Genomic DNA, 15,736 nt, shown 5'->3' with positions numbered 1-15,736 from the left:
ATGCAACACTTTCTGCCCAGGCGCTCGAGTTCTGCGTCAGGCCGCTCTAAGAAGCAGCCGTCTGCCCAGACTTCAAAGCCGCCGCCAGCTTTCCAGCGCCATCCGCCTGCTGAAGCTCGCCATCGCTTGTGCTCATCGAGCCGTCGCAGACCGCCTCCCCCACGGGGACCAAGGCCCAGGATTGTGCTAAACCCTGAGCCTCCCAAGCCCTCCTGACCACAAGGGGCAAACGACGACGGTTAAGTCTCGCTGCGGCCGGACCACCGTCGAAGAGCTCGCGCACACTTCTCACAGTTCCCGCATCAGAGGCAACTGGAGATGTTCATATTGCAGTACATGTACTATTACACAACATGCACGCCTGCACACAAACGCCATTTTTACGGCGACCCATATAAATCTCAAAAAGAGCAAAATATACGTCTTATCCGGCTCACGCCGACTGTGTTTTAAATGTAGGAACTGTACCCACTATTCAGTGCTCACCCCTACTCATAAACACTGCCCGTTCAGTGTCACACACACACTTAGGGCTTCCGTTAATAAAACACTTCCCCGCTCTCGCGGCGAGTGTATCATGTGTAAACCAGGCTCCCGTAACTCAATGCACGCCTCCACATATAAGCACTGTATGTACAGTGTCACAAGCACGAGTCAATCAGGTCACCGGATCCCTAGTACACAGCGATCCGAGCCTAGACACCATTCTAACCCTAACCATACGTGCAAAAGCATGGGAAATCATCCTGGGTGTGTCAGAATGGGTGTTAAACATAATAAAGCGAGGCTACTCGCTGCAGTTCGCTCGCAGACCCCCGCGCTTTCAAGCCGTGGTCGAAACTACGGGGCCAAAAGTGAAAAGCGAAGTAGCACATCTACTTAATATATTAATACTTGGATACTGCGAAGTGCGAATACTGAACTATTTAGATGACCTGCTAATTCTAGCTCAGTCAGAGACAGAACTGGTGACTCACAAAGTTTTGCTAGTCAGTCATTTAGAGAATCTGGGTCTCAGAATCAATTGGACCAAGAGTTCGCTGTTACCCAGCCAGAAAATTGCTTTTCTGGGAACAGAAATAGACTTTGTGTCAATGAAAGCGCGGCTTACGTCACAGCGTGTGCTCTCCATCCAGCGTCATTCAAAGCTGGCAATGTCTCTCCTCTCAAAACGTTTCAGAGGATTCTGGGCTGCATGGCCTCGGCTTCAGCAGTGCTTCGGCTGGGTCTGCTACAAATGCGTTCCCTCCAGAACTGGCTGAAGTCCCGAGTCCCGTCTCGTGCCTCGGGTCACTTTCGTCTCAGGGTAACCCAGGGCTGTATCGAAGCCCTGGAACCCTGGAAGTCAGCCGACTGGTACCAGTCAGGGGTCAACATGGGGACTGTCTCAAAGCTAAAAGTAGTCTCGACAGATGTGTCCAACCTCGGTTGGGGTGCCCTGTACGAGGGCAGGCCGACTTCCGGCCTTTGGTCAGGCCTGGAGAAATGCCTACACATAAACTGTCTAGAGATGAGAGCGGTGGAGTTTTAGCACTGGAGTTTTTTCTCCCATACTTGAAGGGTCACCACGTTATAACAGTCCCAGCTTCTTTGCACTGGTAAAGCTACTTTTCAAAAGGGGAGTCACCTTGTGTGCAATGCTCAATTTGTTTCAGTTGGAAAAGATCTAAAATAAACTCTTATACAAACAAGTGTAGTGTTTCTTTCTTCATATATTGAAAGCTTTACTCATTCATTCATTATCCAAAAACCCAATATATCACAAAACATACACCTGTATACAGAGATAGAATTCATTCATGAGCTAGTATTTACATGTAGGTATATCGAAATGTCCAACACAGTCCTCTGAGGCTCACAAACCCCAACAGTTCAGAAAATGAAAGAAACCAGTCTTATCTGTAGTTTGAACATAGGTGCAAAGGTGGATAGTGATGAGTTAGAAGGTTGTCCAATGCTTAGTTGTTTGGTGAGTCTTAAGGTTTCCCAGCAAACGAATCAGAAGAGTGCTTCAGTAGTATAAGCAGAGTGTTTGGTCAAACACTTAGCAGTATCCACAGCTGATGAGCAATAGTTATATCCCAAACAAATCCTCTACAAGAAAACATCAAACACATCAATTCAACTATATAGATTCCACATCAGTTCACCCAAACAATTCAACTTACATTTGAGCAGGAAACAAACAGTTTCTCAAACAGGATTGGGAACCAGTAATCACACAACCATGATGCAGCATCAAACAGACCTTAGCACTTACTCTACTGCTTCCTGTTTTATCTCATACAATGTGCCCTCTTGTATCCCCCTAGTGGCTAGGAAAAAAATAGCACCCACAATTGAACTAAAAGAAACCCTGTGACAGGCGGTGACTGTTACAACGTCTTAGTCCGATCGGACAACATGTCAGTGGTGTCCTACATAAACCGCCAGGGTCATTAATGTAATTATGTAATGATTTAATTCATTAATGTGGGATGTACTGTGCTATTTGTTTGTGTCTTCCCTGCTTAAACATGTTGAATTATTGCTGTGGATAAAAAATAGATTTTATATATTTATTCTGTGTGGTTTGTTGTAAGTGGGATATTATACAGTGTGAAACACTATTTTGTAACCCGGGGAAGGACAATACAAATAGAAAGAAACTTGTGCAGTTGGTTTTATGCTATGTGTGCTCATGGTATGTTTGTGATTTGTTGTAGAAACTGAGTGCTTCTGGGTGTAATTCCCCTATTGTAATTTTAAGAATTATACTGTACCTCACAGGTCTATTGTACATTTACATTTACATTTATTCATTTAGCTGACGCTTTTATACAAAGCGACTTACAATTGCTATATATGTCAGAGGTCGCACGCCTCTGGAGCAACTAGGGGTTAAGTGTCTTGCTCAGGGACACATTGGTGTCTCACAGTGGATTCGAACCCGGGTCTCTCACACCAAAGGCATGTGTCTTATCCATTGCGCCACCACCATTGCGCCCGCCACCACCAAAATATTGTACATTTTGTTTATTTGTTTTGTCTGTTTTTTTCTTTCTGAAGGGGTGGTTGTTGTTTTTGAATGGTCTGGCAAACAGTAGTATAACATTGCGCAGCACTTGCCCAAAGCTAGCCTCTAGCGTAGATTTGGTGTGGTTTCACATGTACTATTCAGTTTTGAGCTTGCTGTGTATAGAGTTGTCCTATTGGGGGTGCTGTGCTAACTGAGATTGAGGTGTCTGATGCACTGTGTTTCTGTGTGATAGTGAGGCCTTGCTGTTGGCCACCTGTGTGCCTCTGGACAGTATTATTTGCCAACCTTCAACATTTTAACCATACCATTTGTGATAATAAACTGAGATTATTTTTGTATACCAGTCTCTTTCTCCCTCTCTTTGAATCCTTTAAGATACCTGTTGAAGGGAACTAGGTAATGCTAATAAAAAATAGTTTCGTAATGTTACACCTTAAAGAGGTATTTCTGTTTGATTTATCCCATAAGGGACTGCATAACCAAGCATAGAAAGTATCTATGAAGAGAGAGCATTGTTGGAAACTTTTATTCCTTCATCGAAGCAGAAACCAGGAGACTTGAGATGGATTTTATAAGTAGAAGAGGTTTATTCTTCCATGTCTGTAGTTCATCAAGTCTGTAGTTCATCATCATCAAGTCTAATCTAAAGAAAGTTGCCTTGCACTTTTATATACATTTAGGGGGAGGGATTTACATTGAGGTTGAACAAAGCATGTAAATTAAGTATACAGGTTAAGGAACCGGCCTAGACTCCAGCGTGTTACCAGTCTCAATCCAATCAGCATAACTATTCAAACGCATATATGCTAATCCAATCAGCCTAACTATTCAATGTCTGGGGCTGGGGCTCCAAGAGCCATTTGCAGAACAAAAGGTGAGAGTCCCAGTGATCTGACTCATTTAACTTACAATGGAGAAAACAAGAATTGCAACTTTGCTGAGCAGAATCTATTCTGTCCCTCTATGTTCAATAGTATTGTATTAGTTCGCTGGTGCATTTCTTTATTTTCCCACTTGGGGTCAGTATCTCATTAGTGTTTCTTTTGGGTTCTTCTTCATGGATTATATCGCGTGTGCTACTCGGCGCTCTGTTGTGATGTGTTGACGCAGCAGGAAAAAAGTTTGTTACACTCAGTGTGAGAAAATGTCCGGAGGTCAGGTGTTGACATTCTTCACTCTTCTCAGTTCCCTTATATCTTTGGGAAGCTTTGACATGCCATAATCTGTAAGTAATTAGTGGCCAATTTTGTTTTTCTAAATGTTTAGTTACTTTTCTGGTACTTAAGAGGTTATTTGAACTCTTTCAAGCAAAAAGGTTGTTTGTGATCTAAGTCAAGCTAATGTTGCTAGCTTCTGTTTAGTATGTGGTTGTACAATATCTTATAAGTCAATGTGAATCTGTGCACTGAAACTGCAATTAACTGCAGTATATTCCGCAACCACTTGGTGGCAAACTGAATCATTTAAAGATGTAATGTTGTGATAGTTATATCTTGAACTCTGATAGCTTCCAGCATTTAAATTCACAGCAATGAGTCTTGGTTTGTTAAATAATGTATTTTTAATGAAATTTGCTTGTATGTTCACAGTTTTACAAATCAAAAAGAGAGGTCTTCAGTAAAGACACTAAGAAGAAAACTGTGTCCTGTTATTCCTGGAACCACCTTCTCTTACTGTTTAGCTCGCTGCATAGGCTGAGTAGCCACACACTCAACCGAGGGCAGAAGAGTAAAAAGATGATCTACCTATCAAGCACCCAAGATGTCTCAGCCCGAAGCTACACCGCCTATGTCCCAGATGGTGGCCCGGTCGGAGTGCCACTCACGTTCTTCACGCCGTTCTTCACGCCGTTCTTCACGCCGTTCGTCCACCAGCCAAGCTGCAGCACGAGCCCGAGCAGACGCAGAAGCTGCCCGCACCAGAGCATAGTATGCCAAACGCCAGATCGACATGGAGGTTGAGAAGGCGCGCATCGAGGCAACGCTAAACGCTCTGAAAAAGGAGGGTGAGGCTGAAGCAGCGCTTGCTGCAGCGCATGTCCTGGAAGCGGCAGCTGACGAGGAGCACCACGCCATCGACCTCACTGAGCAAGGCATCTCCCCTAGGACGCCTCCTTCCATCAGACGTGCTCGAGACTATGTGAATGCTCACTTCACCAACTTCAGTTCGCAAGTGAAAGAAGAAGAAAAGCCTGACACAGGACAACTGGTCAGTCATAACGACTCTCACTATCTACAACAGAGCCAAAAACCAGTCGCTTCCTCTCCAGGTGAACATCTCACTGATTTTGTAGACAGGGAGCAGCTGAAGTCCCCTCCTACACACATAAAAATGGACATTTCACCCCAGCCTAGACCTTCAGTGACTCCACAGACTGAACTATCGCATCTAGCAGCCTACCTAGCACGCCGTGATCTGCTGACAGCGGGATTCAAGGTTTTCGACAACCGTCCTGAGTCCTACTTGTCCTGGAAGTCCATCTTCTGCATCGCCATAGAAGGCCTCAACCTTAAGCCCAGCGAAGAGCTTGACCTTCTAACCAAGTGGCTCAGCGGGGAGTCACTTCAACACGCTCTGAGGATCAGGGCGGTCCATGTGAACAACCCACAAGCAGGCCTCCAACGTTTGTGGCAGCGTCTAGACAATAGTTACGCCTCTCCGGAGGTAGTCGAAGCGTCACTCTTCCAACGCTTACAGACTTTTCCAAAGATTTCCAATAAAGACTCTCACCTCCTGCAGGAGCTTGCAGATCTTCTGCTAGAGTTAGAGTATGCACAAAGTGAAAGTTATCTGCCAGGCCTTAGCTTTCTCGACACCCCAAGGGGGATAAACCCGATAGTTGAAAAGCTCCCTTACGGACTCCAGGAGTCATGGGTGAAACAAGGGACAAAATACAAAAGAGACAATGGTGCAGTTTACCCACCTTTCTCATATTTTGTTCAGTTTGTAAATGACTATGCTGAAATGAAAACAGACCCTAGCTTTATGTTACAAAGTTCAAACATAGTAGCTCCAAGAGTTGACAAGACACTGGTAAAACCAACCAGATACAGAGTTCCTGTTGCAGTGAACAAAACAGATATCAGTCAAACAAACGGCACAGCTCAAACATCCGTTCTCAATCCGGACAAGCAATGTCCTATTCACCACAAGCCCCATTCACTCGCTAAATGCAGGGGATTTAGGTCAAAAACACTGGACGAAAGAAAAGGTATTCTCAAAGAACACGCTATTTGTTATAAGTGTTGTTCTTCCACATTTCACAGAGCTAAAGACTGTAAAGCCATTATCCAATGCTCAGAATGTAATAGTGATGTGCATGTGTCCGCCATGCATGCTGGTCCACCTCCGTGGACACCTAAAGACTCTAACCCTCTGCCTCAGAGCCACGGCGGGGAGTCCGATTCCCCAAGCCCTGTAACTACAACCAGTTGCACAGAAGTGTGTGGCCAAGGCCTCAAAGGAAAATCCTGCTCTAAGATTTGCTTAGTCAACGTGTATCCTCGCACATCCCCTGGAAAGAAAAGGAGGATGTACGCCATGTTAGATGACCAAAGCAATTCATCCTTAGCCAGGTCTGCCTTCTTTGACATGTTTAATGTAAAAGGTACCACACTCCTATACACCATGAAAACATGCGCTGGTTTATCAGAGACTGGAGGGCGCAGAGCTAGTGACTTTGTTATTGAGAATGTAAATGGGAAAGTGTCCATGCTGCTGCCCATACTAACAGAATGTGATCAGATTCCAGATAACAGGGATGAGATTCCCACCTCTGAGGCTGCGTCGGCTCACCCTCATCTACAGGCAATCGCTTCGCAGATTCCTCCTCTGGACCCATCAGCAGAAATCCTTCTCCTCTTGGGCAGGGACATCATCCAAGCTCACAAGGTCCGCAGTCAGGTGAATGGTCCAAACAGTGCGCCTTATGCTCAACGCCTTGATCTGGGATGGGTAGTTATAGGTGATGTCTGCCTCTCAGGTGCCCACAAACCCACAGTGAACTCTTTTAAGACAAACATTCTTAACAACGGCCGCCCTACCTTCCTCAGCCCCTGTGAAAACAAAATCTATATCAAAGACAAATACACAGAAAGCTGTCATACACTTGATAAGACACAAGTTGAATTGGGCAGACACATTTTCCAGCAAACAGCAGATGATGACAAAGTGGCACTTTCAGCAGAAGATGCTTTGTTCTTGGACATTATGCACAAATACTTTGCAAAAGATAATGCGAATAATTGGGTAGCTCCACTCCCATTCCGCACCCCCAGACAGCGTTTGCCCAACAACAGGGACCAGGCCCTCAGTCGTTTAATGTCGTTCCGCAAAACGCTGAAAAGGAAACCTGAAATGAGGGAGCATTATGTGGAGTTTTTGGACAAAATCTTCAGTAAGGGCCACGCCGAACCAGCTCCTGCTCTTACTCCAGACCAAGAATGCTGGTATCTCCCTAGTTTTGGAGTTTACCACCATCAAAAGCCAGGAAAAATTAGGGTAGTTTTTGATTCGAGTGCTCAATGTAGTAATGTTTCTCTCAATGACGTGCTACTAAAAGGGCCAGATCTCAATAACACTCTTGTGGGAGTTCTGATGCGTTTCAGGTCTGACCCATACGCAGTCATGGCAGACGTGGAGCAAATGTTCCACAACTTTCTAGTCAGAGAGGACCACCGCAACTACCTTCGCTTCTTGTGGTTCAAAAACCATGATCTGGATGGAGAAGTGCAGGAATTCAGGATGAGAGTACATGTATTTGGGAACTGCCCCTCCCCTTCAGTGGCCATCTATGGACTGAAACGGTCAGCGATGGAGGGAGAAAGGGAATACGGCAGTGATGCAAGAGAGTTCATTGAGCGTCACTTTTATGTAGATGATGGACTGAAATCATTCTCTTCCGCAGATGAGGCCATTGACATTCTCTGTAGAGCTCAGAAGATGCTGGCTCAGTGTAATATACGCCTGCACAAAATCTCGTCCAACTGTCCTATCATCACAAGTGCTTTTCCAAGTGAGGACCTTGCAACGGACATGCAGGGCCTTGACCTCGGGCAGACTACCCCACCCATGCAGCGCAGCTTAGGCTTGGGCTGGGACCTGTCCACAGACCTGTTCAAGTTTCAGGTAACAGTCAATGAAAAGCCATTGACTAAACGGGGAGTGCTGTCAGTCATTAATAGTGTGTACGACCCGCTTGGCTTTGCTGTCCCAGTCATTGTAGAAGGCAGGGCCATACTGAGAGGCATTTCCACTGACATTTGTGAATGGGACACCGAACTGCCTAAAGTTGACACTTCGAACTGCCTAAAGGTGACACTTCCTGCTCAGCTACTGTTCGGACGCTCTTGCTTACTGCTCCGCGTTTTGCTCTATCGCTTTTACATTTTATCTCCTATTTTTTCTATATTTTATTTCCTTTATTTTATTTCCTTTTATCACCTAATTTTAACTTCAGCAAATCAGCACAGTGCTCATACGACAAAGTTTGGATTACTACAAAAACTGAGAATTCTTTTACCCGACCAGCTTACATACCGGGAAAGGAAAACACAACTGCCTACAAGGATAAGAGAGAAAATGCCTCTTCTGGAATCTACTTGCTGCACCAACTGCCACAGACTTTTACAAAGGATTGCAGTTCTAGAAACAAAGTTACTTACGGGACCACCAAACCAGACGGAGCACACAACAGAGCTTCGTCATGGACACCCTCAGCATACCGGTGAGTCCCATGAAACTAGTACTCCTCGACAGGTAGAGAAACAAGCCGATCGACTTACTAATCGATGGCACAAACAGGGAGCTAAACCCAAAGGCACTCGAGACATCAGATTGTCACGAGCATCACATATTACCGCAGTAGCATCCTCTACCCCAGATACAGCTCTGACTAGGATTGCAAACACTGGTCTGCTACCACTGCCTATACATCTTGAGAACAGATTTGAAGTACTAATGAATGTAAATGAGGAATCCACAAATGTGATGAATGTGATCGAACACAGACTGAATAGGCCAGTAGCTAACACTGATGCTAACTGGCGCTCAAGGTCGAGCAGACAGCGGCACTCAGCTCAGAGCACAGCCGAGCCCAGGACTCTGATAGTGGGGGACTCCATAATCAGAAACATTAGCAGCAGGGATACAACTACATGCTGCCTTCCACAAGCAACAACTTCTGATATAAACAGGGAACTTCAGAACATTCTGATGAAACATAAGACTGCTAATCGACTCATCATACATGTGGGGAAGAATGATATTCATAAAGAGCAGTCAGAACTCCTTAAGAAGGATTTCAATAAACTTTTTGAAACACTTAAAAGACTGAAAGTTCAAACATTCATCAGTGGACCACTACCAGCAAGAGGAACAAACAGGTTTTCACGGTTGCTTGGGCTAAATACATGGCTGCAAAAAACCTGCAATATAAAAGCAGTGAACTTCATTGACAATTTCAATCTTTTCTGGAGTCAACGACAACTGTTTCATCGGGATGGCCATCACCCAAACAAACTTGGTTCAAGAGTGTTAAAGGACAATATCTACTTCTCCCTAAATCATCCTTCTGCGGTTTGTGCCAATCCACTCAATCTGAACGGCACACACACACCTGGACACAGTATGAATGACCACGGGACTTCACTTCAGCAGCAAAATGGACATGATAACACCACTCCGCCACAACAACCTCTGCTCACGGACACAATCTCAGCTGAGCCCTGCACACAGAGCTCACCACAGATAGCCATATCAGAACTGCTTGAAGATTCAGCACCCAAGGACGACTTCCTGGAAAACAGCCAGGGAAGCCAGGACAGCATATTACAGCCTCCTATAACACCAGAGCAACAGCCCCTTTCACCAGACACTCTCTCCCTCTCCCCTGCAACGCCACTACTGTGCTTCTCACAGAGAATGGAAGAACTGGTGCATGCTGGAACCAGACTATCCCACTCTTTTGCTGCAAGCCCCCAGATACCAACTAAAAAAAGACAGGCACCACTACCACCAAAGCCTGCGGGCCCAGCTCGCCCTCCCCCTCCTCCTGTGAGAGCTCTTCGGCCTCTGCCACAACGCCAGGGCCCACACCCTCCTCCTTCTGCTCGAGGTGAACCAAAAACAACTGCTCAAAGCTCTCAGTGATATGTGTCGGGTCCCCGTTTTGATAACAGTAACTTTCTCAAATGTTTACAAAACAAGCGGGAACCCAGTGTGCCTGTATCTTTCTCTATTGCTGTTCTATTACATGATAGAAAGTCTAAGGCCTTCAATAGCCGTACAGCAAACCCAACTAATCTGGTGCCTATTACACGTCAAACTAATATTGCTGTGGGGAAAAGTAAGTCTGTTAAGTTAGCTCTTTTAAACATTCGCTCACTTAAAAATAAATCACTTCTAGTCAACGACTTAATAACCACAAACAACCTGGATTTTATGCTTCTAAATGAAACCTGGCTAGAAGCCAGCTGCAGTGCAACAATCCTCAATGAAACAGCCCCTCCTAACTTTACTTTTATGAGTGTCTGCAGAGCTGTTAAGAGAGGTGGGGGTCTAGCTGCTCTTTTTAAAGATATCTATCAATGTAAGCAAATATCATTTGGGAATTACTTGTCTTTCGAATATCTGGGTATTGTGTTAAAAGGTGCTCCACGCATTTTACTTTTCATTATTTACAGGCCTCCAAAATACTCTCCAGCCTTTGCTGAGGACTTTACAGAACTGTTATCAACAATTACCTCAGAGTTTGACTGTTTTGCCATTGCTGGAGATTTTAACATCCATATAGATAATGCAGAAAATAATATGGCAAAAGAAATCAAAACTGTTTTAAAAACTTTTGATCTGACTCAGCATGTACATGGACCCACACACAATCGTGGACACACTTTAGATTTACTTATCAGTAAGGGTCTAAACATTTCATCGATTGTTATTAAGGATGTAGCACTGTCTGATCATTTCTGTATTTTCTTTGATATATTGATCTCTCCTGCCACTGAAGCCAGATCTGTGTCTGTCAAGAAGAGATGCTTAAATGAGAACACTAGTGTACTATTTATGAAGGCTATATCTTTAACACCAAGCATATCTGCTGACTCTGTTGATTTTCTCCTTGATTCTTTTAACTCAAAAGTTAAAGGTGTAATTGATGATATTGCTCCTGTGAAAGTCAGGAAGAAGAGTGGCAGACAAAAGGCACCTTGGAGAAACTCAACAGCAGTGCAAAATATGAAAAGACAATGCAGAAAAGCAGAGCGCATGTGGCGGAAGACAAAACTTGTAGTCCATTATAACATCTACAAAGACAGCCTTCATGCTTTCAATATGGAACTAGGCAAAGCTAGACAGACTTTCTTCTCAAATATTATAAACAGTAATTTAAACAACACACGCACTCTTTTTGCTACTGTAGAGAGACTGACAAACCCCCCAAGCCAGATTCCCAGTGAAATGCTCTCAGACAGCAAGTGCAGTGAGTTTGCTTCCTTCTTCTCTGACAAAATCAATAATATCAGAAAGGTGATCAGCACATCCTTGAGTTGCGCTGGGGTCAGACAGATCAAACCACCTGAGAAAGTAGTTACTATGTCTGATTTCAAAGAAATTGATGGCAAAATTTTGGAAGAAACCGTACAGCACCTTAAAACATCAACCTGCGCTCTTGACACACTTCCCACATCTTTTTTCAAAAGTGTGTTAAACAGTTTAGAAGCAGATCTTCTAGAAGTGGTAAATGCTTCACTTCTCTCTGGGAGTTTTCCAAACTCCCTAAAAACTGCAGTTGTCAAGCCCCTCCTGAAAAAGAGCAATCTGGATAAGACCATATTAAGCAACTATAGACCAATCTCAAATCTTCCTTTCATAGGTAAGATCATTGAAAAAGTTGTCTTCAATCAGCTGAACAAATTCTTATGCTCGAATGGATACTTTGACAATTTTCAATCTGGTTTCCGACCGCACCACAGCACAGAGACAGCGCTCATAAAGATAATAAACGATATTCGCTTAAATACTGACTCAGGCAAATTATCAGTGCTGGTACTACTCGACCTCAGTGCTGCATTTGACACTGTCGATCACAACATACTTCTGGACAGGCTGGAAAACTGGGTGGGGCTTTCTGGGATAGTCCTAAAATGGTTCAGGTCATACTTAGATGGGAGAGGTTATTATGTGAGTATAGGAGACCATAAGTCTGAGTGGACATCCATGACATGCGGAGTCCCTCAAGGCTCAATTCTTGCGCCACTCCTGTTCAACCTGTATATGCTCCCAATGAGCCAAATAATGAGAAATAACCAAATTGCTTACCACAGCTATGCAGACGACACACAGCTCTACTTAGCCCTATCGCCCAACGATTATAGCCCCATTGACTCCCTGTGCCAATGCATTGATGAAGTCAACAGTTGGATGTGTCAAAACTTTCTTCAGTTAAACAAAGACAAAACTGAAGTCATTGCGTTTGGAAACAAAGATGAAGTTCTCAAGGTGAACGCATACCTTCTCTCTAGGGGTCAAACAACTAAAAATCAAGTCAGGAATCTTGGAGTGACACTAGAGTCAGAGCTTAGTTTCAGTAGTCATGTCAAAGCAATAACTAAATCAGCATACTATCATCTGAAAAATATTGCAAGAATTAGATGCTTTGTTTCCAGACAAGACTTAGAGAAACTTGTGCATGCTTTCATCACCAGCAGGGTGGATTATTGTAATGGACTCCTCACTGGCCTTCCCCAAAAGACCATCAGACAGTTGCAGCTCATACAGAACGCTGCCGCCAGGATTCTGAGCAGAACCAGAAAATATGAACATATCACACCAGTCCTCAGGTCTTTACACTGGCTCCCAGTTAAACTTAGGATTGATTTTAAAGTATTATTACTGGTATATAAATCATTCAATGGCCTAGGACCTCAATACATTGCAGATATGCTCACTGAATATAAACCCAACAGATCACTCAGATCATTAGGATCATATCAGCTTGAAATACCAAGGGTTCACTCTAAGCATGGCGAGTCTGCTTTTAGCTATTATGCCAGCCGCAGCTGGAACCAGCTTCCAGAGGAGATCAGATGTGCTCCTACTGTAGTCACATTCAAATCCAGACTCAAAACACATCTGTTTAACTATGCATTTACTGAATGAGCACTGTGCCAATGTTCGTCCGACTGTTTGTACTGTATTTTATTTTTTATTTTTCTAAACTGTTTTAATTATTCTTATTTCTTTTTATTATTTTAATTTCTTCTATGTAAAGCACTTTGAATTGCCATTGTGTATGAAATGTGCTATATAAATAAACTTGCCTTGCCTTGCCTTGCCTTGCCTTGCCTTGCCTTGCCTTGCCTAAAGACAAATTACAACAGTGGCAACAATGGAAAGACTCCCTCAAATATCTACAACAACTTGAAATCCCCAGAATGTACACCTCAATACCACTATCTGCAGCTCTAACTAAGGAGATCCATGTTTTTTGTGATGCCTCCACTAAGGCAGTGGGCGCTGTTGCTTACCTCAAACTCACAGATAGAGATGGACACAGTGAAGTGGGTTTCCTTCTCGGCAAAGCACGGCTTTCCCCAAAACCAGACATCACCATACCTAGGCTTGAACTTTGCGCAGCAGTCCTGGCTGTGGAGGTGGCCGAGTTAGTCCTGGAGGAGCTAGACATCGCAGTCGAACAGGTGAGCTTCTACACAGACTCCAAGGTAGTGCTCGGTTACATCTTTAACAAAAAGAGACGCTTTCATGTTTATGTGCATAACCGAGTGGAACGTATTAGGCGCTTCACACAAGCTCACCGATGGCATTACGTGCCCACTCATTTAAATCCTGCTGATCATGCCACACGAGCACTACCCGCTGAGCAGCTCTCTAAGTCCACATGGATCAGTGGACCCGCTTTCCTTTCCAATTCAGGAGAAAGTCAAGCACAGGCAGAGTTGTTTGAGCTTGTAGACCCAGAGACTGACAATGAACTGCGACCTGAGGTCACTACTTGTGCCACCACTCTCTCAAAGGATAGACTCAGTAGTGTCAGATTTGAAAGGTTTTCGAGTTGGAATGTACTACTTAAAGCTATATCCAAACTCCAACACGTTGCCCAGTCATTTAAGCCGAACATAGAGAGCTCCTGTCATGGCTGGCACAGCTGTAATGAACATTTAGCTGAAAAACAACTCAACCAAGCCAAGAACACTATCATTCACACTGTTCAAAGAGAAGTTTACGCAGAGGACATAAGACAAGTTGAAAAAGGTGTGCCCCTGAAAAACTCAAACCCACTTAGCAAACTGAGCCCTATTGTCGACACAAATGGAATCCTCAGAGTGGGTGGGAGACTAAAACGTGCACAGTTGACATCGGACGAAACAAATCCCATACTCATCCCTGGAAAGCACCACCTTGCCCAGCTCATTATAGAACACTTCCACAGGAAAGTATGCCACCAGGGCAGACATTTTACTGAAGGGGCAGTCAGGACTGCAGGTTTTTGGATTGTGGGAGGTAAAAGAGCAATAAGCAGAGTGATATTCAACTGCGTCACATGCCGCAAACTAAGGGGCAGACAACAGGAACAGATCATGGCTGAGCTACCTGAGGACAGGCTGTCCACGGACCCTCCTTTTACATATGTAGGCCTTGATGTGTTCGGCCCCTGGCCTGTCACAGTCAGAAAAACACGGGGTGGACAATCGGATGCTAAGCGATGGGGAGTCATATTTACATGTATGAGCACACGCGCCATTCACATTGAGATTATAGAATCGATGGACACGTCGTCGTTCATAAATGCCCTGCGTCGTTTCTTCGCCATCAGGGGTGCAGTCAAACTTCTTAGATCCGATTGTGGGACAAATTTTGTGAGCGCCTGCAAAGAACTGCAAATAGACAAACAGGGCTGTCACAACAGCAAACTTCACAGTTTTCTCAAAGACTCTGGCTGCAAATGGCATTTTAACCCCCCACATGCATCTCATATGGGTGGCTCCTGGGAGCGCATGATTGGGGTCACACGCAAAATCCTCGATGCAATGCTCCTAGAACATAGAAATGCAAAACTTACCCATGAGATATTAGTGACATTAATGGCTGAAGTCACTGCAATAGTAAATGCTCGTCCGCTCACAGCAGTTTCTACAGATCCAGAAAATCCAACCATTCTTACCCCGGCCATGCTACTCACACAAAAAGTTGCAACCCCACCAGTCCCACCAGGTCAGTTTGAGAGCAGGGATCTTTTCAGAGCACAATGGAGGCGCGTGCAATACCTTGCAAATGTTTTCTGGAGCCGATGGCAAAGGGAATACATCTCAGGACTTCAGAACGGCCTCAAATGGAAAACAGTAAAACCAAATTTGCAAACAGGAGATGTTGTTCTGTTAAAGGAGGCACCTGAACATAGGAACAACTGGCCACTTGGACTCATCACCAAAATCTTCCCAAGTGAGGATGGACTTGTCAGGAAAATAGAGGTTAAGATTTTCCGCAAGGGGGAACTCAGATGCTACACAAGACTTATAAGTGAGGTTGTGTTATTGGTGTCTAAAGACAGTACTTAGAATCAGGTACTTTGTTTCATAGTATTTTATCTGTAGTTACATGCTAGTTATGGATGACATTCTACAGATGTCAGGCGGGGAGTATTCTGTCCCTCTATGTTCAATAGTATTGTATTAGTTCGCTGGTGCATTTCTTTATTTT

General features: G+C 44.3%; 2 protein-coding genes across 2 annotated transcripts in view; both read left to right on the top strand.

The window, feature by feature from the left end:
• Window positions 1-15,736, top strand: part of slc2a9l2 (solute carrier family 2 member 9, like 2) — a 177,799-nt gene that overhangs the window by 84,392 nt on the left and 77,671 nt on the right. The window lies entirely within an intron of this gene.
• Window positions 3,980-15,594, top strand: LOC309505318 (uncharacterized protein; the record flags this gene model as incomplete). Its single annotated transcript, XM_082178693.1, has 3 exons — window positions 3,980-4,244; window positions 4,609-8,332; window positions 13,525-15,594. Exons 2-3 carry the CDS (start codon window positions 4,970-4,972, stop codon window positions 15,592-15,594), a joined length of 5,433 nt encoding a protein of 1,810 aa, XP_082034819.1. The 5' UTR covers window positions 3,980-4,244; window positions 4,609-4,969.

Source organism: Leuciscus leuciscus (assembly GCF_965113295.1).
Source record: "Leuciscus leuciscus genome assembly, chromosome: 8".
Taxonomy (NCBI): domain Eukaryota; kingdom Metazoa; phylum Chordata; class Actinopteri; order Cypriniformes; family Leuciscidae; genus Leuciscus; species Leuciscus leuciscus.
Note: the sequence above shows the minus strand (reverse complement) of the source record. Positions and strands in the feature narration are given on the sequence as shown.